The sequence below is a fragment of the Haliotis cracherodii genome, unplaced genomic scaffold, assembly GCF_022045235.1.
Source record: "Haliotis cracherodii isolate W230 unplaced genomic scaffold, xgHalCrac1.p SCAF_17, whole genome shotgun sequence".
NCBI lineage: Eukaryota > Metazoa > Mollusca > Gastropoda > Lepetellida > Haliotidae > Haliotis > Haliotis cracherodii.
The window spans coordinates 4,536,752-4,563,211 of NW_027266272.1; the positions used below are offsets into that span (position 1 = coordinate 4,536,752).

At 43.4% G+C, this 26,460-nt stretch overlaps 1 protein-coding gene across 5 annotated transcripts in view; it reads right to left on the reverse strand.

The window, feature by feature from the left end:
* The window catches only part of LOC139464847 (ATP-dependent translocase ABCB1-like), a 62,860-nt gene that overhangs the window by 10,659 nt on the left and 25,741 nt on the right, over positions 1-26,460 (reverse strand). For 2 of the 5 annotated variants that reach the window (XM_071246386.1, XM_071246382.1), the window contains 23 exons: positions 26,253-26,424; positions 24,549-24,720; positions 23,730-23,854; positions 22,904-23,081; positions 22,218-22,331; positions 21,684-21,794; positions 20,523-20,648; positions 19,655-19,858; positions 18,167-18,337; positions 17,069-17,230; positions 16,147-16,158; positions 12,049-12,073; positions 10,797-10,811; positions 10,325-10,473; positions 9,474-9,629; positions 8,615-8,716; positions 6,404-6,481; positions 5,413-5,496; positions 4,014-4,217; positions 2,775-3,016; positions 2,454-2,613; positions 2,050-2,247; positions 345-551 (listed from right to left, as the gene is read on the reverse strand). In XM_071246386.1, the coding sequence (XP_071102487.1) occupies positions 345-551; positions 2,050-2,247; positions 2,454-2,613; positions 2,775-3,016; positions 4,014-4,217; positions 5,413-5,496; positions 6,404-6,481; positions 8,615-8,716; positions 9,474-9,629; positions 10,325-10,473; positions 10,797-10,811; positions 12,049-12,073; positions 16,147-16,158; positions 17,069-17,230; positions 18,167-18,337; positions 19,655-19,858; positions 20,523-20,648; positions 21,684-21,794; positions 22,218-22,331; positions 22,904-23,081; positions 23,730-23,854; positions 24,549-24,720; positions 26,253-26,424 (3,167 nt within the window). The remainder of the gene's footprint in view (positions 1-344; positions 552-2,049; positions 2,248-2,453; positions 2,614-2,774; positions 3,017-4,013; positions 4,218-5,412; positions 5,497-6,403; positions 6,482-8,614; positions 8,717-9,473; positions 9,630-10,324; positions 10,474-10,796; positions 10,812-12,048; positions 12,074-16,146; positions 16,159-17,068; positions 17,231-18,166; positions 18,338-19,654; positions 19,859-20,522; positions 20,649-21,683; positions 21,795-22,217; positions 22,332-22,903; positions 23,082-23,729; positions 23,855-24,548; positions 24,721-26,252; positions 26,425-26,460) is intronic. The other 3 variants (XM_071246383.1, XM_071246384.1, XM_071246385.1) reach the window with 3 other exon arrangements.

Below are 26,460 nucleotides of genomic sequence, written 5' to 3' on the forward strand. Positions count from 1 at the left end.
TGATTGATATCATAAGCATCGATCCACGCAATTGGGATCGATGACATGCATCAACCAAGTCAGCAAGCCTGACCACCTGATCCCGTTAGTCACCTCTTACGACAAGCATAGTCACCTTTTACGGCAAGCATGGGTTGCTGAAGACCTATTCTACCCCGGAATCTTCACAGGTCCAATTAGCACCATCAATGGAATTCATATACTGATGCAGGGGATCATTTCTGTTCCAGAATCCCCATTCAGTTTACCAGTAGGGAAAGTGATGGGAACAAGTCAAATTTTTAAGGTACAAAATATTTTCTCAGACTGAAAACAGACTTCATGATATGACAAATGCAGCTCACCGCGGGTAATGAGCTGATGAAGGAGTGGATGTTGGCAGCTCTTGCTGCTTCGATGATTTCGGCCATGGTTACCTCCCTTGAGTTATCACCATATGCAATATTTTCGGCAATGCTGGAGTCAAAGAGAACCGGTTCCTGGGATACTATACCGATCTGAGATCTCAGCCACTGGAGATTCAACTTCTTAATGTCGTACCTGTCCAGGCTCTGAAAAATAGACGTCAGACTCGATGAGAGAGATGGCAGCAATCCCAACAATGAGCAAAATGGGGGAAAATTTAGCTAAAATGTTCAAAATTGGGATTTTTAAAAGTTCTTATTTTCCTAAAATCAGATGCAAATTAATTTTATCAGGGCATTCAATCCAATATAAACTAAACAATAAAGCATCTTCCTCTATATTGGTCCTGTTATCAATGAAATAGTAGTCACTTTGATAAAGACAAAGCAATAGTTCTATAACTGCATGAATTGGGGAATGCTAAATTCCGAATTGGTAACTTTCACTGACATTTGCCGCAGACTTGGGCCGAAAATCAGCCTCTGAGCAGGTCTGGAATAATCCCTACTGGAGCACCATACACAAGGGACCAGCCACGGCATTCCGATAAACCCCGCGGTTATGACATGGACCCCCTACTATACTTACCACAACACCGGCTTCAGGATCGTAGAAGCGTTCAATGAGCTGTACCTCACAGTTATGACATGGACCCCCAACAATACGTACCACAACACTGGCTCCAGGATCGTAGAAGCGTTCAATGAGTTGTACCTCACAGTTATGACATGGACCCCCTACTATACTTACCGTAACACCGGCTTCGGGATAGAAGGAAGCACTCAATAAGCTGTACCTCAGCAGTTATGACATGGACCCCCAACAATACGTACCACAAAACCGGCTTCAGGATCATAGAAGCCTTCAATGAGCTGTACCTCACAGTTATGTCATGGACCCCCAACAATACGTACCACAACACTGGCTTCAGGATCATAGAAGCACTCAATGAGTTGTACCTCACAGTTATGTCATGGACCCCCAACAATACGTACCACAACACCGGCTTCAGGATCGTAGAAGCCTTCAATGAGCTGTACCTCACAGTTATGACATGGACCCCCAACAATACGTACCACAACACTGGCTCCAGGACCGTAGAAGCGCTCAATGAGTTGTACCTCACAGTTATGACATGGACCCCCAACAATACGTACCACAACACCGGCTTCAGGATCGTAGAAGCCTTCAATGAGCTGTACCTCACAGTTATGACATGGACCCCCAACAATACGTACCACAACACTGGCTTCAGGATCGTAGAAGCGCTCAATGAGCTGTACCTCACAGTTATGACATGGACCCCCAACAATACGTACCACAACACCGGCTCCAGGATCATAGAAGCGATCAATGAGTTGTACCTCACAGTTATGTCATGGACCCTCAACAATACGTACCACAACACCGGCTTCGGGATAGAAGGAAGCGCTCAATGAGTTGTACCTCACAGTTATGACATGGACCCCCAACAAAACGTACCACAACACCGGCTCCAGGATTGTAGAAGCGATTAATGAGTTGTACCTCACAGTTATGACATGGACCCCCAACAATACGTACCACAACACCGGCTTCAGGATCGTAGAAGCGCTCAATGAGCGGTACCTCACAGTTATGACATGGACCCCCAACAATACGTACCACAACACCGGCTTCAGGATCGTAGAAGCGCTCAATGAGCGCAACAGAGGTACTTTTGCCACACCCACTGCTTCCTACAAAGGCCAGAGTCTGACCCGGTTCTATGTCCACCGTCAGACCCTGCAGAACCGTCACGTCTGGGCGGGTCGGGTAGCGGAACCTCACGTCATTCAACGCCACCTTACTTGAATAGTTATCCTGAAATTGAAGCCAAGAATCAAACACCAAAAGTCAAATCTTCAAACTCATTGAAAGTTAAGTGTTAACACAGTTAAAGTTTGTAGACGTTTACCAGTTTGGAGAAACCTACAAGGACTAAGATTCATACTGGGGGAGAATCTGGGATAAGAACCCATGACCAGCAGATCCTGCCCAGCAAAGGGAGGCAACTGCCTACCACTTACCCTGAGCTTCTCTCCTTCTGTGGACTCACTGTCAATAGTGGGTTCACTCTTAAGTAGAAAGACAATCCTCTGTGCAGACACCTTGGCCTTGGCAGCGTCTGGGGCGAAGGCACTGGCCTGTCCAATGGCCATGGCACCAAATACAATAGCACCAAATACTCTGTGTGGAAGATGAGAAGGACTCAGTGAGGAATGACAACAAAGTAGAATCAAACGTCTAAATGGTCTTGTTATTACGTCGAACATATTTGGTGGCGGGGCTTACTAAAATCACAGACAATGAGTTGCATTTGTTGTGGCTGTATATTGAGAAGGACTCACTTGAAGACATCTACATAATCTGCCTCTCCGTTCTTGATAAGGTAGGCGCCAAAGTAAAAAGCAGCTGAATGAGCAAAGAAGACAATAGCTTGGGACACCCCGAAGGATATTCCAACCATGTGAGCTTTCCTGAGGGCTGCGTTGTAAGGGATAGTCAGCTTCTGCTGGTACAATGTGTAGAACGTGGGCTCTCGACTCAATGATGCAACTGTGCGGATATTCTCAACAGATTCAATAGCCACCTGTAAAAGAAGAATATCAGGGACAGGTGTAACGGTTGAGTATGTATGATGCCACTTTTAGCAATATTCCACCAGCATCATGGCAGACGGCACCAACAATTGGCTTCACATATTGTAACTAGGGGTGTCACGATAAATCGAAATATCGATATATCGTTATTGGTAAGCACTTAAAGTCAATAAATCGATTGTTAAATCAGTTTCCGATCAATAGTATCAATTTCAATTAGGAATATTGATAGTTTCGATTGTTTTACAGTTTCAATGAAATACATGCAATGCTGTTCAAATGTGTTTTCCATTTGATCATGAGTGGTAGCAATTTACACATGCTAATGTGGAAGTTTCTTTTTCTTAAATTATTAGGGTAAAGAAAAAGCAAATCAGTCATATCTCAAACTTTACTTTTTATTTGTTGTTACGGTTATCACATTCAAAGAAAACTTCAGTTCAAAGGTTTAATTCAACTCTAAAATCCATCTAAAACGATACACTGAAAACTATTGATATTTATCGCAATAGTTGCTTGCAATATCAATAGTTATCGCAATAATTTCTTTCAATATCAATAGTTATTGCAATAGTGATTTCCAGACCAATAGTCACCCCTAATTGTAACCTAGCGGGGACTTGAACCCACGCCTTTAGCATGGAGAGTGAACACATAACCCGTGAGGCTCCCACAAGGCCCTGTTGTACTGGGGCCAGTCAGTGTACTTGTTTGTTTGTTGTTTAATGCCTCACCCAGCTGTATGACGTGGGTCTGTAAATAATCACGTGTGGACCAGACAATCCAGTGATCGATATCATGAGCATCAATCGATGTAATTGCTAAATGATGACATGCATCAACCAAGTTGCCTAAACATGGTTCAAAGCACCATTTTCAGTAGGGTATAGTGTCTTATATGGACCTCTAAGCTGAGCTTACTAGACCAAACAGAATTGTACTGGCTCAGTCGGGCCTTACTCGTGGACAAAAGTAACAGGGCATCACCTTGCCAGCATCCTCAAGAGCTTCTTTGTTCTTGCCAGCAACTCCAGCCAGGACCTTCATCTCGATGAAGCCGGACGCCATGATGAAGGGTACAAAAGCCAGGATGACCAGGGTCAGTTTCCAGCTGAAGATGAAGGCGATGACAATAGCACTGCCCATGTTAGCCAAGTTCATGACGACCATGCCGAGTTGGACACCGGTAGCCTGCAGAGGAAATCAGTGGATATCAAATAATTATTTTCAATTATAAATTAAATGAGGTAGGTCGAACGCTGCTCTCAGATTGGAACTCACAATCAGTGGATCCTGCATGGGTCCAGTGTGACAGACCAAGGATCCTAATCAGGGTAAATCTCAGATTGGAACTCACAATCAGCGGATCCTGCATGGGTCCAGTGTGACAGACCAAGGATCCTAATCAGGGTAAATCTCAGATTGGAACTCACAATCAGCGGATCCTGCATGGGTCCGGTGGGACAGACCAAGGATCTTAATCAGGGTAAATCTCAGAATGGAGCTTACAATCAGTGGGTCCTGCCTTGGTATGGTGGGACAGACCAAGGGTCCTAATAAGGGTAAATCTCAGAATGGAGCTTACAATCAGCGGATCCTGCATGGGTCCGGTGGGACAGACCAAGGGTCCTAATCAGGGTAAATCTCAGATTGGAACTCACAATCAGTGGATCCTGCATTGGTCCGGTGGGACAGCCCAAGGATCCTAATCAGGGTAAATCTCAGATTGGAACTCACAATCAGCAGATCCTGCATGGGTCCGATGGGACAGCCCAAGGATCCTAATCAGGGTAAATCTCAGATTGGAACTCACAATCAGTGGATCCTGCATGGGTCTGGTGGGACAGACCAAGGTTCCTAGTCAGGATAAATCTCAGATTGGAACTCACAATCAGCGGATCCTGCCTTGGTCCGGTAGGACAGACCAAGGGTCCTAATCAGGGTAAATCTCAGATTGGAACTCACAATCAGTGGATCCTGCATGGGTCCGGTGTGACAGACCAAGGTTCCTAGTCAGGGTAAATCTCAGATTGGAACTCACAATCAGCGGATCCTGCCTTGGTCCGGTGGGACAGACCAAGGGTCCTAATCAGGGTAAATCTCAGAATGGAACTCGCAATCAGCGGATCCTGCCTTGGTATGGGGTGGGACAGACCAAGGGTCCTAATCAGGGTATATCTCAGATTGGAACTCGCAATCAGCGGATCCTGCCTTGGTATGGTGGGACAGACCAAGGGTCCTAATCAGGGTAAATCTCAGAATGGAACTCACAATCCTAATCAGGTAATCTGAGCTCAGCATCCAATGATCAGCGGATCTTGCATTGGTATGGGTGCTGAAAGACCAAGGATCATATATATATATAAGAAGTCCATCATCCACTTACCCCCTGCACTCGTGAAGCATCTGTGGCCAGTCTGGTGGTCAAGGCTCCCAGGTTATTCCTATGGTCATCAAACCAGGAGATCTCCTACAAGGCATCAGTGTACAATGAAGAACAGTTCCATACAGTGCTTAAAGACAGACTACGCCAATATTGCCAGTCCCAAGTAAATTGTGTAGTAAACTAGAAGCTGAAAAATTCACTAATTACACAGAGACAATGTGTCAGCAAAAACAAAAAAGCAGCAGATTCTGATACATCACACTTGTTCTCCAATTTTCTGGGGAAATATTAACAGTTATATCGTCAGGATTGATTTAGGGTTAACTCCCTACAAAAGAAAAAAACTATATCTTTCATTTATCCAAATTGTGCACCACTTAAGATAGGCTTAGTAGTAAGACAGTTGAATAATTTGAGCTGTCCTTATTTCAAAATACATCAACATATTCATTCATGGACATACTGAAATGAAATAACCGAAAATTTTGGAAGGATAAATTCATCGGCATTTTCTTTCATGGATATAATGACAAGAGTCATCACAAATCCCCCACACACACCCCCACCCCAACTTCAGCCCTTGGTTGATATATGTACCAAGTTTGGATGAAAATGTTTCACTGAATTCAAGTTATGATCCAGAAACGAATAATGGATGGACAGAGGGATGTATGGACATACAGACCAGATGATGACCACATAAAAAGTTACAATAGACTGACAGCCTTCACGAGTCAGCATGCTTGTTTTAAAAGGCGACTATGCTTGTTGTAAGAGGCGACTGACAGGATCAGGTGGTCAGACTCGCTGACTTGGTTGATGCATGTCCTTGATCCTAATTGCGTGGATCGATGCTCATGATATTAATCACTGGATTGTCTGGTCCAGACTTGATTATTTACAGGCCGCCTCATATAGCTGAAATATTGCTGAGTGCGGCGTTAAACAACAAACCAACCAACCAACCAATCACGAGGCGGCCTATTCTTACCTGTCTCAACATGGCCTTGAAGACATTCCTCCGAATTCTCACGGTCATGTTCTCACCAGAGATACCAAAGAAGGCAGACTGAAACAAAGATGGATTCCCCATGACACTTGGATTATTTACATACTGATTGTTGTCAACAGAAACTCTCTTCACATGAATCTTATGTTGTCTTTATACTGCGACTACAGTATTGTTTCACTATAAGACATACCAATGTTTTTATATTTTTCTGGTATTTCTTGCAATTCATAAGTTCGTTAAACCACTGGGTTGAAAATGTAAAATCTCAAGCTCGCAGTTGCACATTTTCAACCAAGACCTTAGAGTGATTTAACCATAACTCAAAGTGAGTGAGTGAGTCGGGTTTAACGCTGCTTTTAACAGTATTCCAGTTATATCGTGGCGTGTCAGCTTAATGTGGGAGGAAAGCCCAAAGCGATGCAGGTCTCAAACGTTTACCACTTCGGTGAAACCCACAAGCACGGGTATGGTACTGACAAACCTAGAAACATAATCGGGGCGAACCGGGATTCGAACCAACAATCATAGGTTTCTGGTGTGCCCAAGAGACGCAACTCTGAACAGCGAATCGCTGCGCCTTAGACTGGGTGACCCGTGTGCACGGGTCTACAGGCAGGTGATTAGTGTGTCTATTCTATAGGCTGTGCTCACCTGTGCACGGGTCTACAGGCAGGTGATTAGTGTGTCTACTCTATATGCTGTGCTCACCTGTGCACGGATCTACAGGCAGGTGATCAGTGTGTCTACTCTATAGGCTGTGCTCACCTGTGCATGGGTCTACAGGCAGGTGATCAGTGTGTCTACTCTATAGGCTGTGCTCACCTGTGCACAGGTCTACAGGCAGGTGATCAGTGTGTCTACGCTATAGGCTGTGCTCACCTGTGCACGGGTCTACAGGCAGGTGATCAGTGTGTCTACTCTATAGGCTGTGCTCACCTGTGCACGGGTCTACAGGCAGATGATCAGTGTGTCTACTCTATAGGCTGTGCTCACCTGTGCACAGGTCTACAGGCAGGTGATCAGTGTGTCTACTCTATAGGCTGTGCTCACCTGTGCACGGGTCTACAGGCAGGTGATCAGTGTGTCTACTCTATAGGCTGTGCTCACCTGTGCACGGGTCTACAGGCAGGTGATTAGGGTGTCTACTCTATAGGCTGTGCTCACCTGTGCACGGGTCTACAGGCAGGTGATCAGTGTGTCTATTCTATAGGCTGTGCTCACCTGTGCACAGGTCTACAGGCAGGTGATTAGTGTGTCTACTCTATAGGCTGTGCTCACCTGTGCACAGGTCTACAGGCAGGTGATCAGTGTGTCTATTCTATAGGCTGTGCTCACCTGTGCACAGGTCTACAGGCAGGTGATTAGTGTGTCTACTCTATAGGCTGTGCTCACCTGTGCACGGGTCTACAGGCAGGTGATTAGTGTGTCTACTCTATAGGCTGTGCTCACCTGTGCACAGGTCTACAGGCAGGTGATCAGTGTGTCTACTCTATAGGCTGTGCTCACCTGTGCACGGGTCTACAGGCAGGTGATCAGTGTGTCTACGCTATAGGCTGTGCTCACCTGTGCACGGGTCTACAGGCAGGTGATCAGTGTGTCTACTCTATAGGCTGTGCTCACCTGTGCACGGGTCTACAGGCAGGTGATTAGTGTGTCTACTCTACAGGCTGTGCTCACCTGTGCACGGGTCTACAGGCAGGTGATCAGTGTGTCTACTCTATAGGCTGTGCTCACCTGTGCACGGGTCTACAGGCAGGTGATCAGTGTGTCTACTCTATAGGCTGTGCTCACCTGTGCACGGGTCTACAGGCAGATGATTAGTGTGTCTACTCTATAGGCTGTGCTCACCTGTGCACGGGTCTACAGGCAGGTGATCATTGTGTCTACTCTATAGGCTGTGCTCACCTGTGCACGGGTCTACAGGCAGGTGATCATTGTGTCTACTCTATAGGCTGTGCTCACCTGTGCACGGGTCTACAGGCAGGTGATCAGTGTGTCTACTCTATAGGCTGTGCTCACCTGTGCACGGGTCTACAGGCAGGTGATCAGTGTGTCTACCTTATAGGCTGTGCTCACCTGTGCACGGGTCTACAGGCAGATGATCAGTGTGTCTACTCTATAGGCTGTGCTCACCTGTGCACGGGTCTACAGGCAGGTGATCAGTGTGTCTACTCTATAGGCTGTGCTCACCTGTGCAAAGTTGGTAAATAAGGACAGGACTCCAAGTCCCAAGAGGATAAGGGCATACATTCTCACATCCCTGTCTTGTTCCTCGACAGATTTCTGGTAGACCTGCAACAGGAAATGGCATCCTAGTTTTTTATCCTCATCCACGTGATGTTTCTACACTCTTCCTTACAACAACTCAATCGTCACTTGTCGCACTAATCAGATAGGCTAGACTCGGATCATAATTGCAGAGAAAAAACGAGAGAGCGCCACCTTTTTAATAACGGTTTTTTGGCGACTTGGTTCAGTCTAATTGCAAACAGGCATAACTAAAAGAATTGTCAACTCGTTGCGTAATGATTCACGTATATTTCCCACATGTCATATATATTCCAGATGCTATTTAAAACACATCGGGACTTAAGGTATTATACAGTATGATTGATCACATTTAACTGTGTCTTGGGTATATGTTTAGATACAAGACATATGTAAAATCAAACTTTATTCCTGAGGGATTCTTTGGCGGAAGTACTTGAAGTCACACGCTCATTTTGATTGGTTTGTCGTATTTTCGCAAATAACATTCATTGACAGGGAGACAAATTTTCTTGCAGGTTATGGAGAGGGGCGAGTGGTGACGAATGAACCAGAAAGGGAGAGTTCCGTTTAACCAGAGGGGGCTGTATTCAACAAGTCATAGATGTAGTTCCATATACATGTTATATTAAATAATCAAGTCTGGACCAGACAATCCAGTGATTAACATCATGAGCATTGATCAATACAAGCCTTAACCACCACATCCCATTCGTCACCTCTTACAACAAGCATGGGTTGCTGAAGACCAGTTCCAACACAGATCTTTGTGGTGGCTTACCCCAAGAATATCTGCAAATATGACGGAGAAAGCAGGCTGGATCCCGCCATTGATGACAGCAGCAAAACAGCCGAACAAGATGTAAAGAGCTTCTGGCGAGTTCAACCTCAGGATCTCTATGAAGGACACTTTGGGCAAATCCTCAGCCTCTTCTTCCTGGTGAAATAAAATCAGATTGATGAAAAGATCTCGTTAGTTCAAGAGTTTCTGTGATGTAAAGTTTTGATTTCAAAGAACAATGGTGGAAGTGATCCCTATTGGCAACTTGACACTTGATGTGGCTTCTGAGAAAAAGATTCTTAATAATTGATAAGATTTTCAATTAAAAAAAAGATCATTCTTGATTGCAATGTTCCCTGGCAACATCCACATAATCTCAACACACGTAAAGAAATCCTGTTAGTTTAGGACTAAAATAAGCAAAAAATTGAAAATATAGTGAGGATGGGCCGTCTTATCTTTTTATTTTTTTTGCTTGTTCAAACTAGTATGTACATGTACCCAAATAAACAGTTGTGTACTATCAACCTTGGAAAGGGCCTCCCTATGTAAACACGATAACAAATTCCTATTGCCGCCATGACCACAACAAGAGATGCGCAGTAAAGCAGTGTGCATGCAAAAGGAAATAACTTTGTGCCATATTGGATCGCATTGTATTAGGATTTTTATATTTTTTTGAAAATGGAAATAAAAACAAAACGTGCGGCAGACTTTATGATGATGTGGGCGGTGCCTGAGAACCAAGACTACTACATTTTTTAGCCTTATGAGAAAAACAAACAATGACGTAATTCAGTGATCTGTACTTGACCACAACGTTTTTTTGTGTTTTTGGAACAAAAACATACCTCTTCCTTCTTGTCCTTGGACTCTGAAGTCAGTCTCTGACGTGATTTCTTCGGTGTCTTCTCTTCCACAGATACCGCATGTTTCAGATCCAACTTGTGATCTCGCCCGGATCCCACTCGAACCATCATCTCGATCTCCTCATCCTCATCTGGAACAACAACCAAGGGCATCATGCTGCATGCTTCAGACTGGATTGCCACTATACTGCTGAGATATTCGGAGATATTCGGAGATATTTGGTGAGGTGAAAATGCTCTCCGGGCGGACGCTCTACCACTAGACCACTGAGGAGGTGCAGAGATATTCGGAGCTACCAAGCAGAACATGTGACATCTTCACATCTTTGAGCTGTATATGTTTATTTCAACATACCAAAACAAAACAGTTACCAGAAAATCTTTAAACCATAAAGTACACAAACAGTAGGATTTCCCGAACCCAGGAAGCTGTGATCAATGATGGTTATATTACCTGGAGTTGCCGCCTCTTCAGAGAGCATGATAAACACAAATATGAGAGATGAACTCAACATAGACGACGCAAGCAGAAACACTTGGAAAAGTCGTAAAGTAATAAGATTTTCATTTAACTTCGTTCTTCAATCATTGGTTTATTTCATAAAAACACATATTGTTGAAAGCTAGGCATCTGTGGCCAGTGCTTATGCACACATAGGATGAATATTTAGTAATGGAATATTACAACAAGTGAAGGATGAGGTGAAATGGGGTTTAATGTTGCGATTAAGATTATTGCAATTATATAGTGACGCGTGTGTGTGAGTGCATGGCTGTTTGTACTAGCCCGAATTATTGCCAAATTTAAAGTGCTAGCTCTCCGGGCAGACGGTCTGCCACTAGACCCTGGAGACATCTCAGGGCAGATGCTCTACCACTAGACCACGGAGACATCTCTGGGCAGACGCTCTACCACTAGACCACGGAGACATCTCTGAGCAGGCACTCTACCACTAGACCACGGAGACATCTCCGGGCAGGCACTCTACAACTAGACCACGGAGACATCTCTGAGCAGGCACTCTACCACTAGACCACGGAGACATCTCCGGGCAGGCGCTCTACCACTAGACCACGGAGACATCTCCGGGCAGGCACTCTACAACTAGACCATGGAGACATCTCCGTGCAGGCACTCTACCACTGGACCACGGAGACATCTCCTGGCAGGCACTCTACCACTAGACCATGGAGATATCTCCGGGCAGGCACTCTACCACTAGACCACGGAGACATCTCTGGGCAAACGCTCTACCACTAGACCACGGAGACATCTCCGGGCAGACGCTCTACCATTAGACCACGGAGACATCTCAGGGCAGACGCTCTACCATTAGACCACGGAGACATCTCAGGGCAGACGCTCTACCATTAGACCACGGAGACATCTCCGGGCAGACGCTCTACCACTAGACCACGGAGACATCTCCGGGCAGGCGCTCTATCACTAGACCACGGTGACATCTCTGGGCAGGCGCTCTACCACTAGACCACGGAGACATCTCAGGGCAGGCACTCTACCACTAGACCACAGAGACATCTCAGGGCAGGCACTCTACCACTAGACCACAGAGACATCTCCAGGCAGGCGCTCTACCACTGGAACACGGAGACATCTCTGGGCAGGCGCTCTACCACTAGACCACGGAGACATGCCTGAGCGGGCGCTCTACCACTAGACCATGGAGTAAACAGACAATACATACCATCTTCTGGTTTCTTTTCTCTGGTCTGAAAGTAAGAGCGTAAATTTTCAGTTCTACAAATCTAGGCATTATCAAGGAACATCGTTACAATCATTTCTCCATGAAACATTAGAATGACTGATGTACAAGTTAACAGAAAAGAGTTGCATGAAACATGTAGTAAAAGCCAGGACATATCAGTTAACAGAAACTAGGACCAGGTTAAATGAAAGGTAAACAATGAAACGAAAAGATTGACGCGAAAGGAGAAAAAGGATCTGGGTTGATACATGAATTCTTTGTACTTGTACATGTAATTGATTGGATGACTTCATTTGACTTTTTCCAGTTATTACTGTTAAATTTGGTTGAGTAGAGGGGTTGAGTTGAGGAGTTGAGGGGTTGAGTGGAGTGGTTGAGTTAAGGGGTTGAGTGGTTGAGTTGAGTGGTTCAGTTGAGGGGTTGAGTTAAGGGGTTGAGTTAGGTGGTTGAGTTCAGTGACTGTTCCCATTATGCTTATGAGAAAGTGTGAAGATGGTTTAAAATGCTGAAAATATATGGTTTTGACATGACATATATTTATCACTTGACATGATATTGCACAAGAAGCAGCAGCATTTTTTTAAGCATGAAAACAACAAAAGCAAATGAACACAAACATTGGAATTTATCCAAAAACAAATATTTCCAATTTCTTTAAATTATTCAATTATCATATTATATAAAATAATTAATTTATCTATTTATAAAATTAAACAAAATGTGTTGTATATTCCTCCAAACTGGGCAAAGCTCAGTGCCGGGGGCAGGTGAAGGCCACAATATGGTAATTGAAGCAAAAAAGAAAATAGTGGAAATTGAAAGGGACAAAATGCAATTCAAGAATTTTGAAAAAAAATGTGAAATATTCCAAACAGGAGCAGTAACCATAGTAACAGATCGACAAACCACCGACAGTATGAAATATTTGTTTCATGACACAAACAAACTCAGCTGAATCTCTTTGCCACAGTATTCCTTGGTGTAAAGAAACAGCTTCGCTTGCCCAACTCACCAGGCAAGATACATGCTACATTCATCCACAGCTGAACCTTGTGGTGTTGAACTCTGATTTATCAAATTCTCAGCTGCGTGGAACTGATTGTCCAGCACTGGCCAATCCTTCAATCTTATCGGTACTCTGATATGTCAAATCTGATGGGTGAAATTTTCAGTTGTCTCAAACTTAACCTGTTGTCTGTGCCAAACAATTAATTCCAACAACCCAAACTTGGCTCTTTGCATAATTTTCAGTACATTTCTGCTTCATCAGCATTTATTAGATCTTACAATACCAAACAGAATTGTACTAGGGCTTCTGGTTAGTGGCTGAAGTCTCAGACTGATACCCTCTGTCTCAACTGAGAAATTACAAAGTCATTTATTATCTGGAGTCAAAACCTGAATTCACTGCATGTTTAACATTAACTTTTTCCTTCCATGTGACTCAAACACCCAGAGAGTCAAACTGTTTCTCAGGTTCCTCAGAGTTTGACACAACAATGTTCAACCATGTGATATTTTTTTCACAATTTATATTTTGTCTGGTTTGATGAATATGAATGGGATATGATTTGTGTGGTGACTTGAGCGGAATGACAGCAGAACTTGATGATTGAAAATTGATAACTTCATTAAGAAGCATAAATAATTCTTCTTGTTCATAGTCACGTTAAAACTCGTTAAAAAAATAGAAAATGAAGACATGTCTGCAAGGAAAAGGTTGAATTACAGAGAAACTGATGAATAGAAGAAAGTTGAATTACAGAGAAACTGATGAATAGAAGAAAGTTGAATTACAGAGAAACTGATGAATAGAAGAAAGTTGAATTACAGAGAAACTGATGAATAGAAGAAAGTTGAATTACAGAGAAACTGATGAATAGAAGAAATTTGAATTACAGAGAAACTGATGAATAGAAGAAAGTTGAATTACAGAGAAACTGATGAATAGAAGAAAGTTGAATTACAGAGAAACTGAGTGATAACAGTAAGTTGAATTACAGAACAGGTCGATCCGGGGTAGATTAGGTCTTCAGCAACCCATGCTTGCCGTAAAAGGCAACTTGGCTTGTCGTAAGAGGCAACTAATGGGATCGGGTGGTCAGACTCGCTGACTTGGTTGATGCATGTCATTGATCCCAATTCCATAGATTGATGCTCATGATATCACTGGATTGTCTGGTCCAGACTCGATTATTTACAGACCGCCGTCATATAGCTGGAATATTGCTGGGTGCGGTGTTTAACAACAAGCAAAACAAACAGAACAAATGTGAGTAATAGAAGAAAGCGGATTTACAGAACAAAGCTGATTGTTAATAGAACAAAGGAACATGTCAATGCGGAAAGAGAATCAATGAACCAGGAAACATGGCAATGCGAAAAGAGTATTAATGAACCAGGAAGCATGACAAACAACATCAGGGAACATGGCATTATCGATGTACCAGTGTATTAGCTCTCCAGTCTATTGGAATACATATCCTCAACCCATTCACCACCACAGCTTCATATAGGAAGCAATGCCACTAAGTCCATCTCTCCAAAGTCATTGCCTAAGAACCTATTTTTTTAAGCCTTAACAGTTTCTGATTTTTTCAGCAAAGGGTGTCCCCAATTTAGGTAAGAAAGCATTAGCTGCCGAAATAGAGCTTAATTTCAGGTAACATTTTAAATGAGAAATTTTTTTTTCTTTTCTTTTTTCTGTAATTAGGCCCGGGGCTTAAATCAAGGAAGTCCTGGTATGACAGTGAAGGAGGCAATGGAGCATAACACACTGGATGATCGAGTCCGGTTATCATCATCAACATGGATACAGTTGAACCACTTCAAAATTCTTCATCAAAATTTAGACTGATCGTGGTGATTCGAATATATATGAAACTCCAGACAATAAGAATTGTTCATTAGAAATTACATTTTGTATCACTTACTGATGATGGCAACCAATGAAAGCATGCAATGGAGATGGCGACGCTACAGATTGTATCTAGCATGAAACTAATGTCTAATGGACACAACAAACATTAACAATAACTGATACCCACAAACAATAAAACCTGTATATTGATAAATAGGTCTGTTTTTTTAATAATACCAAATTACTATTTCATGTCTTTGATTAAGACATTGAGATTCATGTGTGATTTTTCCCCATCCTTTTGATCCGCTGCTGGATCACATGCAAGAAAAACTTTCAAAAACAAAACCTTCAACAAAAAAAGGGGGAAATTCCTTCATGGAACATTACAGTGCTGAGGACCACTGTTTCCTGCTTAACGCCGCTGGGAACAGTATTCCAGTTATATCACGGCGTGTCAGCTTCATGTGGGAGGAAAGCCCGAAGCGATGCAGGTCTGAGACTTTACCACTTTGGTGAAACCCACGAGCACGGGTGTGGTGCTGACAAACATGGAACGATATTCTGGGCAAACCCATATACATATAGATGGTTGTAGGGACCAAATAAAAAAAGACAAAACTCCTTTAGATCAGCCACCATTCTAAATATGTGCAAAAAATAATCACACAAAAATGTCATCTACCTCATTATACCAAAAAAGGTAAATCCTAAAGTTTGTAACTACGACTGACATTACCCATTGTGAGTCGGATTTCCACAGCTGTGAACAGCATTGCAGTTATATCAACGTCTGTCAGCTTGATGCACATTATATGAAGGTGTACCGTTTTCCACGTTTTGACTAACCCGAACAACTCCCTCTTTTCCTTAAATGCTTCAAATACCTTCCAAGGATGTGAACAAGTAATGGTACTTCTTAAATAGACAGAGCTTTTCATTCAATAACAAGGTTTCTTAATATAACATATAACAACATATAACAACATATAATATAATATAATATAATATAATATAATATAATATAATATAATATAATATAATATAATATAATATAATATAATATAATATAATATAATAACAAGCAGGACCTTAACCTGGGATATCTACCATTATGTAATACAACCAATCCATTAATTCTCTAATTGTGTTCTATACCATTCTTCACGGGTTACAAACATAACAAAACCATGGAAACATGGAAACAGAATGCTTACATCGTCTTTGGTCTGAAAATACAATGACAGTTACACATTAGCAGCTGGGTAGGAGTGTTGAGATATACAGAGTTCGAGAAGTTAGGAAAGTGAGGTCTTGCTCTACTAGCACCATCTTATAAAGTGAGTGAGTGAGTGAGTATGGTTTTACGCCGCTTTTAGCAATATTCCAGCAATATCACGGCAGGGGACACCAGAAATGGGCTTCACACATTGTACCCATGTCGGGAATCGAACCTGGGTCTTCGGCGTGACGAGCGAACGCTTTCACCACTAGGCTACACAACTGCCCCCTGAATTACAGAGAAACTGAGTGATAGCAGTAAGTTGAATTACAGAACAAATCGATCCGGGGTAGAATAGGTCTTCAGCAACCCATGCTTGCCGTAAAAGGCGACTAGGCTTGTCGTAAGAGGCGACTAACAGGATCGGGAGGTCAGGCTCGCTGACATGGTTGATGCATGCCATTGATTCCAATTCCATAGGATGATGCTCATGATATCAACCACTGGATTGTCTGGTCCAGACTCGAAAGCTTTAACCACTAGGCTACCCGACCACCCCTATCTTTCAAATGGGGTTAGAGGAAGTGAGTTAGTGCGGACTTTTCCGGGGTTTCAAATTGACAAGTTCCAGATGTAGCGTGAGTGAGAGTGTTAGGGACAGCACACTTTGAACAGTATTTCAGCTCTATCACTGTGTATTAGCTCAAATTACTGTTGTGCAAATACTTGTCATTAGGTTGTGAAACCCAACACTGTTATGGTGTTGACAAACCCAGTATCATATTCAGGGCAAACCTGGCATTCAAACTGACAAACATCAGAATCCTGCTTGACAAAGGGAGTGTACTCTGGAATATTGAGCAGAGTGACAGACATATTGCCAGACATATTTATAACAAGTTGATCTTGAAGCTCACCTGGTTCATAACAAGCTGATAATAGATGCCCTTCTTGGCCATCAGGTCGTCGTGAGTGCCCTGTTCGGTAATCACACCCTCATTGAACCCAGCGATAATGTCTGCAGTCCTGATCGTCGAGAGACGGTGAGCAATAACAATGGTCGTCCTTCCTTCTCGAGCCTGCAACACAAGTAGAGTGAGTGAGTGAGTTTGGTTTGAAGCCGCTTTTAGCAATATTCCAGTAATATCACAGTGGGGGACACCAGAAATAGGCTTCACACATTGCCCCCATGTTGGGAATTGAACCCGGATCTTCGGCGTGACGAGCAAACGTCTTAACCACCAGGCTACGCGACTGCCCGCAACACAAGTAGAAAACAGTCTAAGAACAAACAACAAAATATCTGTGTTTCTGATTACATGGGCCAATCAGGTGTAGGTCGATAAAAAAAGTCGTAAAAAATTAAGTTTTTTTCTGACAATGTTTAACACAAATGGCTCCTATGGAGGTGTCTTACTGATAACTAGCAATCTTCTATGGAGTTGCCCTTAAATCTTAACCATGAGTCCCATCAGTTCCGGGGACTAGACTTCCTCCGTGGTTAAGTAACAGAGTGTCCACTCGGAGGTCCCCACAGTTCCGGGGATTAGACTGCCTCCGTGGTTTAGTGAAAGAGTGTCCACTCAGAGAGCAGAAGTTACAGGGTCCCCGGCCGTGTCTGACGTTTGGCATTAAGGGGCTAAAATAAAGACTGGTTGGTTCAGAGTCAGTATATCTGAGTGGGGTATTCATGTTAAACTGCGGCATGGTATCTCAGTGGACTAGCACTATAACTGGCATTAGTCCTATTGTGCAAGCAGCCACACACACACACACACGTGCATGCACGTCGCAATTGCGTGAATCGATGCTCACGACGTCAATCACTGGATTGTCTGGTCCAGACTCTATTATTTACAGACCGTCGTCAAATAGCTGGAATATTGCTGAGTGCGGCATTAAACAACCAACCAGCCAACAAATTTAAGTGCAATAATCATAGACGCGACTTTAAACCCCATTTCACTTCACCTCCACTGGAGTGTAATAAATCTGAAATATACACAAACACTCACATGATCTAGGGCATCCTGCACAATAGATTCACTCTCAGTGTCTAGAGCTGACGTGGCTTCATCCAACAGTAAGATGCGGGGGTCTCGCACCAGAGCTCGGGCGATAGCGACTCTCTGTTTCTGACCTCCACTCAACTGGGCACCTCGATCACCAACCATAGTGTCGTACCTCTGAAAACAAATACAGGGTCATTTGTACACAATATGTGGCACTGAAATACCAGATCGGCTCTCTTGGAAATATTGGCAACTCTTGCTGCAGTGTCCTGCGGACGGATTAATAGTGACCAAGAGTTCCTGTCTGAATACAGGAAGCAGACAGCTACAGGACAGGGGAGTTATCAACTGAAGACAAGCACTACAACTCACAGCACTAGTATTGCTGAATATCAAAAAGGGACAGTCAAGATACATTGAACACAAAAATTCAAGTATAGTTCCACCACTATATACAATCTTTATGAAATAGTAAGCCTACGGCTATGCATTGGCCAAATTTCTTTATTGCAATATACATGTATTGTGATACAGTTATCTGTATTACGATACATATTACGATATATTGGGAGCTGAAGTGTTTCCCATTTTTATCATACTAGAGTAAATATTACAATGTCCCAATTTTTCAGGTTATCATCCAACTTTACAGGCCTTACAAAGCTTACAAGGGGGCACGGGTGGCCCAGTTGTCTAAGGCGCCGCGATTCGCATCCCTTGGGCACGCCAGAAACCTATGTTTGTGGGTTCGAATCCCGGTTTGCCCCGATTATGTTTCTAGGTTTGTCAGCACCATACCTGTGCTCGTGGGTTTCACTGAAGTGGTAAACGTCTGAGACCTGCATCATTTCGGGCTTTCCTCCCACATTAAGCTGACACGCCACGATATAACTGGAATACTGTTAAAAGCAGCGTAAAACCCAACTCACTCACTCACCTTACAAAGCTGGATCCAAATTCAAAGCCTCTTTTTGAAAACTTTACTGTGAGTCAGCTTACCTCAGGGAGGCCCATGATAAAGTCGTGAGTCAGCTTACCTTGAGGAGGCCCAAGATAAAGTCATGAGTCAGCTTGCCTCAGGAGTCCATGATTAAGTTGTGAGTCACCTTACCTCGGGGAGGCCAATGATAAAGTCGTGAGTCACCTTACCTCGGGGAGGCCCATGATAAAGTTGTAAGTCAGCTTACCTCGGGGAGGCCCATGATAAAGACGTGAGTCACCTTACCTCGGGGAGGCCCATGATAAAGACGTGAGTCACCTTACCTCAGGGAGGCCCATGATAAAGTCGTGAGTCACCTTACCTCGGGGAGGCCAATGATAAAGTTGTGAGTCACCTTACCTCGGGGAGTCCCATGATAAAGACGTGAGTCACTTCACCTCGGGGAGTCCCATGATAAAAACGTGAGTCACCTTACCTCGGGGAGGCCCATGATAAAGTCGTGAGTCACCTTACCTTGGGGAGGCATATGATAAAGTCGTGAGTCAGCTTACCTCAGGGAGGCCCATGATAAAGTCATGAGCATTGGCGTTTCTGGCAGCAGCCTCTATTTCACTCTGTGAGACGCCCTCACGGCCATAGCGGATGTTTTCAGAGATGGAGGTGCCAAACAAGATAGGTTCCTGACTGACGATGCCAATGTGTTCACGCAGCCAACAAATATTGAGATCTTTAATGTCGATGCCATCAAGCATTACCTGAAAGTTCACACAAATTTAGTGGTATCATGGAAATGTACTATCTAGATATCCTTAATGTATATTTTTCTCTTTACAGAAATATCCTTACTTGACCTGGGACCCGTTTCACAAAGTGATTTTAGCGCTACAACTATCGTAAGTCAATGTTACAGTATAGGAGTTAAGATAGTTGTAGTGCTACGATCACATTGCAAAATGGGATCCCCCCTCTTGACTTGTCGTGCCTTAGTTTATTCGGTCACAAAACCTGTGAATTGTCAGGCCTTAGATTATTCAGTCACAAAACTTGTGAATTGTCGGGCCTTAGATTATTCAGTCACGAAACTTGTGAATTGTCGTGCCTTAGATTATTCGGTCACGAAACTTGTGAATTGTCGGGCCTTAGATTATTCAGTCACGAAACCTGTGAATTGTCAGGCCTTAGATTATTCGGTCACGAAACTTGTGAATTGTCAGGCCTTAGATTCATCGGTCACGAAACCTGTGAATTGTCGGGCCTTAGATTATTCGGTCACGAAACGTGTGAATTGTCGGGCCTTAGATTATTCGGTCACGAAACTTGTGAATTGTCGGGCCTAAGATTATTCGGTCACGAAACTTGTGAATTGTCGTACTTCAAATGACTGTCACCCCATACCCCGGGGCAAAACTGTTTACTCACAGATCCACTGGATGGGTCATAGAATCTCTGGATGAGCTGGACAGTGGTGCTCTTACCGCAACCACTAGCTCCCACCAGAGCCACTGTCTGACCTTGACGAACCTCCAGGTTCAAGCCATTCAGCACCTGAAATAGTGTGTGGTATACATTGTCATTACAGTTATCTTGAAAAGTTTCCCTGTAACCCCAAATGTTTGTTTGTTTGTTTGTTTGTTGTTTAACACGAACTCAGCAATATTTTAACCCCAAATGTAGAGACATTTATATGTTCAGGTGTGTCTTTCGGAACGTCCCTATCATGATAACCGTATTCGACGTAATAAGCGCCCCGCACTAATAAGCGCCCACGGCGATATTTGATAATATATGGCTAGTGAACAAGACCAGTTAGCACCCTTCCTGAATGATCAATGTACACAAGAATTATTGATTCGTGTATAATACTCACTCATGTGTTATATGCACCCTAACTATGGGCAATTAAATTCTGGAAAAATATATCTGTCGTTTATAAACATTTCAGGCTGTCTGCATAAACTGTAAAATTTATCTTTCAACTGTTTTTTCACCAAAATAATATTCTAATAAGAGCCCCCTATGTCAAATTTTTAGAGCGCCCTGGGCGCTTATTACCTCAAAGACGGTGTAGTGAAATGGGAAGAATTTACAACTTACTATTTCCCAGATGAATTTGTGTGTGTTTGATCAGAGTGGTTCGAGATTGCAGATGAATGGAAAAGCATTTCCCCCTGTATTACATTCTCACTAACTAACGGGGGACACCAGAAATGAGCTTCACACATTGTACCCATGTCGGGAATCGAACCTGGGTCTTCAGCGTGATGAGCGAACGCTTTAACCACTAGGCTACTTGACCGCCCCCTAATTACATGACAGTTGAAATGAAATAAAAACCCAGTTAGGCAGGGGGAAGAGTATTCAGCATCACGACAGTCATGACAACAGGCAGTTGCGAGGTCAACTCCATGCATGGTTGTAGGCCGCCTAGCACAGCGGGGAGCTATGACTGGAGGCATGATAGTGTAAGAGCTCCATGAATGGGCTGTCGTTGTGAGGAGCTTCAGGTCAGTGACTTATTTCAGAATAGGGGACGTATTTGTCCCCAGAAATGCAGCGCGACATAACCTGAGGACTACGCACCTTGACATCTGGACGGGAGGGGTAGCTGAAGTGGACGTTGTTGAACTGTATTGTTCCACTCAGAGACTGTGGCTTCTTCCCTGCAGGGGAGCTGCTGTCTATCGTCGGTTGCTACAACACACAATAGGGGGAACTAAGTAATTGTTCCTTAATGTCGTAGTCAGCAATAGTCACTAGGAACTGACTTTCACTGTCTATCGTCGGTTGCTACAAAACACAACAGGGGGAACTAAGTAACTGTTCCTTAATGTCGCAGTCAGCAATAGTCACTAGGAACTGAATTTCACTGCCTGTCTATCATCGGTTGCTAACACACAATAGGGGGAAGTAAGTAACTGTTCCTTAATGTCGCAGTCAGCAATAGTCACTAAGAACTGAATTTCAAATTGTACGAGTTCACTGGAGTAGGAACCTTCATAGACAGAGGGCCAAACTGTAGTTTGAACAAGCAACAAAAAAAACCTGCCCGCACTATGTTTGCAAAAGTCATTGCCTGAGAACCAATTCCTTTATTTTTTTAAACCTTATGCCTACCAGATCTATGAGCTTGAAGATCGTGTATGCTGCTCCTCGTGCTGTGGCTAGAGCTTGAAGACTTGGAGCTGCATTTCCCAGGGAGAACGCCCCAATCAACACGGAGAAGAACACCTGTAAGTACACACTGATGCATCTCAGGCGACATCTATGGCTTCCATATTGTTCCAAGGCTGTTGTGGTGTCTAGTTGCAAATTTCACTTCAAAATTTGTCTTGTTCCTGATTGGTATCTGATATTGATCTTGAGAAAGTTAGTTTACCTCAACTCCCAATGTGTAACATGCCTGGTCTTAGAAATGCCTCATGGCGCCAAGTTTCGAAGTACATGTTTTTAAAAGGTCATGTAGCCATGTTAAGAAACAAACCTGGTCTTTGGTCATACTATACTGGGCACCCTCACGACCCTTGTCTCGAAGAACTTACTATGATGACGTAACCTTGTCTTGAATTTACAATCATAATGTACCCTTGTCTTGAAGAACTTACAATGATCATGAACCCGTGTCTCGAAGAACTTACAATGATCATGTACCCTTGTCTTGAAGAACTGACAATGATCATGAACCCGTGTCTTGAAAAACTTACAATGATCATATACCCGTGTCTTGAAGAACTTACAATGATCATATACCCGTGTCTTGAAGAACTTACAATGATCATGTACCCTTGTCTTGTAGAACTTACAATGATCATTTTTCCGGCCTGGTAGTTCTCTGGCTCGTCCCTCACCAGCTTGGTGCCATACCAGAATCCAAGAGCGTAAGCCGAGAACATCACCAGCCACACCAAACCCAGGGACAGCCCGTTGGTGTAGCCCTTCCGAACCCCAAATGCTTTGGCCTCATGAAGGTTAGAGGAATATCTGAAGAAAGCAGTATCATATCACTATAATGTTAGGCTAATCTACCAGACATTGTGTCTTTGCCAAACATGGTGTCTTTGGTAAACATTGTGTCTTTGCCAGACATTGTGTCTTTGGTAAACATTGTGTCTTTCCTGAACATTGTGTCTTTGCTAAACATTGCCTTTGCCAAACATTGTGTCTTTCCTTAACACTGTCTTTGCCAAACATTGTGTCCTTGCCAAACATGAGTCTGGTATCATTCTGAGTGGACGTCACATAAAAACTGGTGACACAATCATGATACGCTAGTCGGACGTAACAGTTGGTTGGCTGGTTTGTTATTTTACGTCTCACTCAGTAATTTTCCAGCTCTATGACAGCGGTTTGTAATAAATCGAGTATAGACCAGTCAATCCATTGATTGATATCATGAGCATCGATCCACGCAATTGGGATCGATGGGAGGCTTCAACCAAGTCAGTGAGTCTGACCACCCACGACAAGCAGAGTCGCCTTTTACACAATCATGGGTTGCTCAAGACCTATTCTCTACCCAGATCTTCACGGGTCAGTAATTCATTTAATGGTCCCTCAAACCATCATACTTGCATCAACTTACAACTGCAGACAGGCTTTTATTGACCGATTGACCACTGACTGACTTACCGGTTACATTCCTTCTCCTGGCCACCGAATGCTACAACGGTTCTGACAGCGCCCAGGACTTCCTCTGCTACGGCTCCTGCCTTTGCATACGCTGCTAACTCCTTACTGGTCATGGACGCCATCAACTACAAGACAAAACCAGGAATTGTAAATGGGGTTAACGTAGCGCTTAGGATTATTGCACATATACAATGATGAATCTGTTGGTATGACACATATCAATTTGCACAAGTGGGGGCCGGTGGCCCTGTCGTCTAAGGTGCTGCAATCGGCTGTGCAGAGTTGCATCCCCTGGGCACGCCAGAAACCTATGAGTGTGGTTCGAATCCAGGTTTGCCCTGTTTATGTTTCTAGGTTTGTCAGCACCATACCCGTGCTCATGGGTTTCACCGAAGTGGTAAAGGTCTAACACCTGCATCACTTAGGGCTTTCCTCCCGCATCAAGCTGACATGTCGCAATATAACTGGAATACTGTTAAAAGTGTCCTCCTGCTCACCAATAAAATAACTGGGTCAACGTTAGAAAGTAGCACAAGTCCTGCAGTCCTTGCCAAACTGCCCAGTAGTTCAGGTATCATAAGGACTAGTTGAAGTTTGCCCTTTTGCTATAAGGTATCATCATATGGACTAGTGGACTAAATACTGTTGAGTGTGATGGTTTACCACCACGTTGAACAGTGCAATACTGTGTATTTTACATTATGCAAGCATACTGACCGAGGGTGAAGACTCATGATGATACTGTGTTTCTCAAGTATCACATATGTAGTGTATAATTGTTTTGTTGTATGATAACTAGACAAACGACTGTCCACCCACCCTACTCATGAGTGTAGCAGAGATGACCAGTGCGGGGCTGATGGCAAGGATCACCAGCGTCAGCTTCCAGCCGTAGTAGAAGCCGATGATGAACCCTGCGAGGGAGCATGACAACCATTGCAGGAAGTTACCCATCTTGTCCCCGATGCCATCATGGATCTTGTTGATGTCACTAAAAAGAGAAAACGAACCATCCCACATATTTGATGATAAATATCAGTGATTTTGTTTGTTGTTTAATGCCGCTCTCTGCAATATCCCAGCGATTTGATGACCGCCTGTACATAATCAAGTCCGGTCAACACAATCCAGTGATTAATATTGCGAGCAACGTTCCTCACTATCAAGGTACGATGACATGTTATGAACCAAATGCATGAAGTCGCCTTTGACATTCAGCGAAATCAGGTTGAGGAGGAATATCAATGATTATAATTAAGCTCTTAGTTTTCAAGAGACTTCATCTTCTCGAGGCAAGGGAGTTAAATGACTATGAAAGTCCAGTTTCCACCTTGCTGAACTAGTTATGTATTGGCTGGACTAAATGAGTCAAAATAGCAGAACAAAATCAACATCCTGTTCGTAAAGCTGTGCAGATTTGAGTCAATTGCAGGATTTGCAAAGCATGTGTACCGCCAACTCAGTGTCTACAGATATTTTTCAAATCTTTTCATGTTTTAAATCGAGGTGCTCAAGTAATTTCATGCATTTCACGAGGAAAGATCCGTTTTATAATACTATAGATCTTTATTATCGATCTGACTGCCTTGACTAGGCGCCGTCATTTTTTTTAAGCAAAGGGACATAACTTGTAATATTGTAATAGCCATTGGTGGTGCTACAATTGAGCCACGGAATTCCAACCTAGTTGGGCAAACTGGACTTTGATGGTAAGTTAACTCCCTTGCCTTGGGAACATGAGAGACCTGGACCCTGGTCCTCGCCACAACACAGTTGCATCCTTGATGTTATCAATTAATTTCTGAGGTTTCTTATTATTTGGGGGTTCAAACACGTGTGATGTTAAAAATTACCCAATCTTTATTTTCATGTATATCTTGAACTATTTCATTTTGCTTGTTGTTTAACGCCGCACTCAGCAATATTTCAGCTATATGATGGCGGTCTGTAAATATTCGAGTCTGGACCAGACAATCCGGTGATTGATATCATGAGCATCGACCCATGCAATTTTGGATATGATGACATGCATCAACCAAGTCAGCGAGCCTGACCACCCGATTCCGTTTACAACTATTTCATTATCTGACTAAAAATAGACTCACTTCATTACGACACCTCAAAGCCGTCTCATGGATTCACAGGTGCACTGCATACAAACTAGCATTCAAACCAGAAGATCCGGGGTAGAATAGTCTTCAGCAACCCATGCTTGCCATAAACGGCGACTAAGCTTGTCGTAAGAGGCGGCTAACGGGATGGCCTGGTCAGGCTCGCTGACTGGGTTCATGCATGTCATCATATCCAAAATTGCATGGGTCGATGCTCATGATATCAATCACCAGATTGTCTGGTCCAGACTCGAATATTTACAGACCGCCATCATATAGCTGAAATATTGCTGAGTGTGGCGTTAAACAACAAACCATCAAACAAACAGGCGAAGTATTATCAATGACCACATCCATCTTCTCCATCAATGTCTACCAACAATTGGAATATCCAGATGAAAACAAGACTCACTCAGACAACCTGGTGTTCAGCTCCCCGACCTCATTCACATCATACCAGCTGATGTCTTGGCGGAGGATGTTCTTGAGGAACGCCAGTCTAATACGATGTGATTGTCTTTCGGCGGCAGTCATCCAGAACGCAACATGGCCGTATCCCATCACGATCACCCCCAGAGCAATATCTGAAGATCATAGAATCACAGCACGACATGTTCATC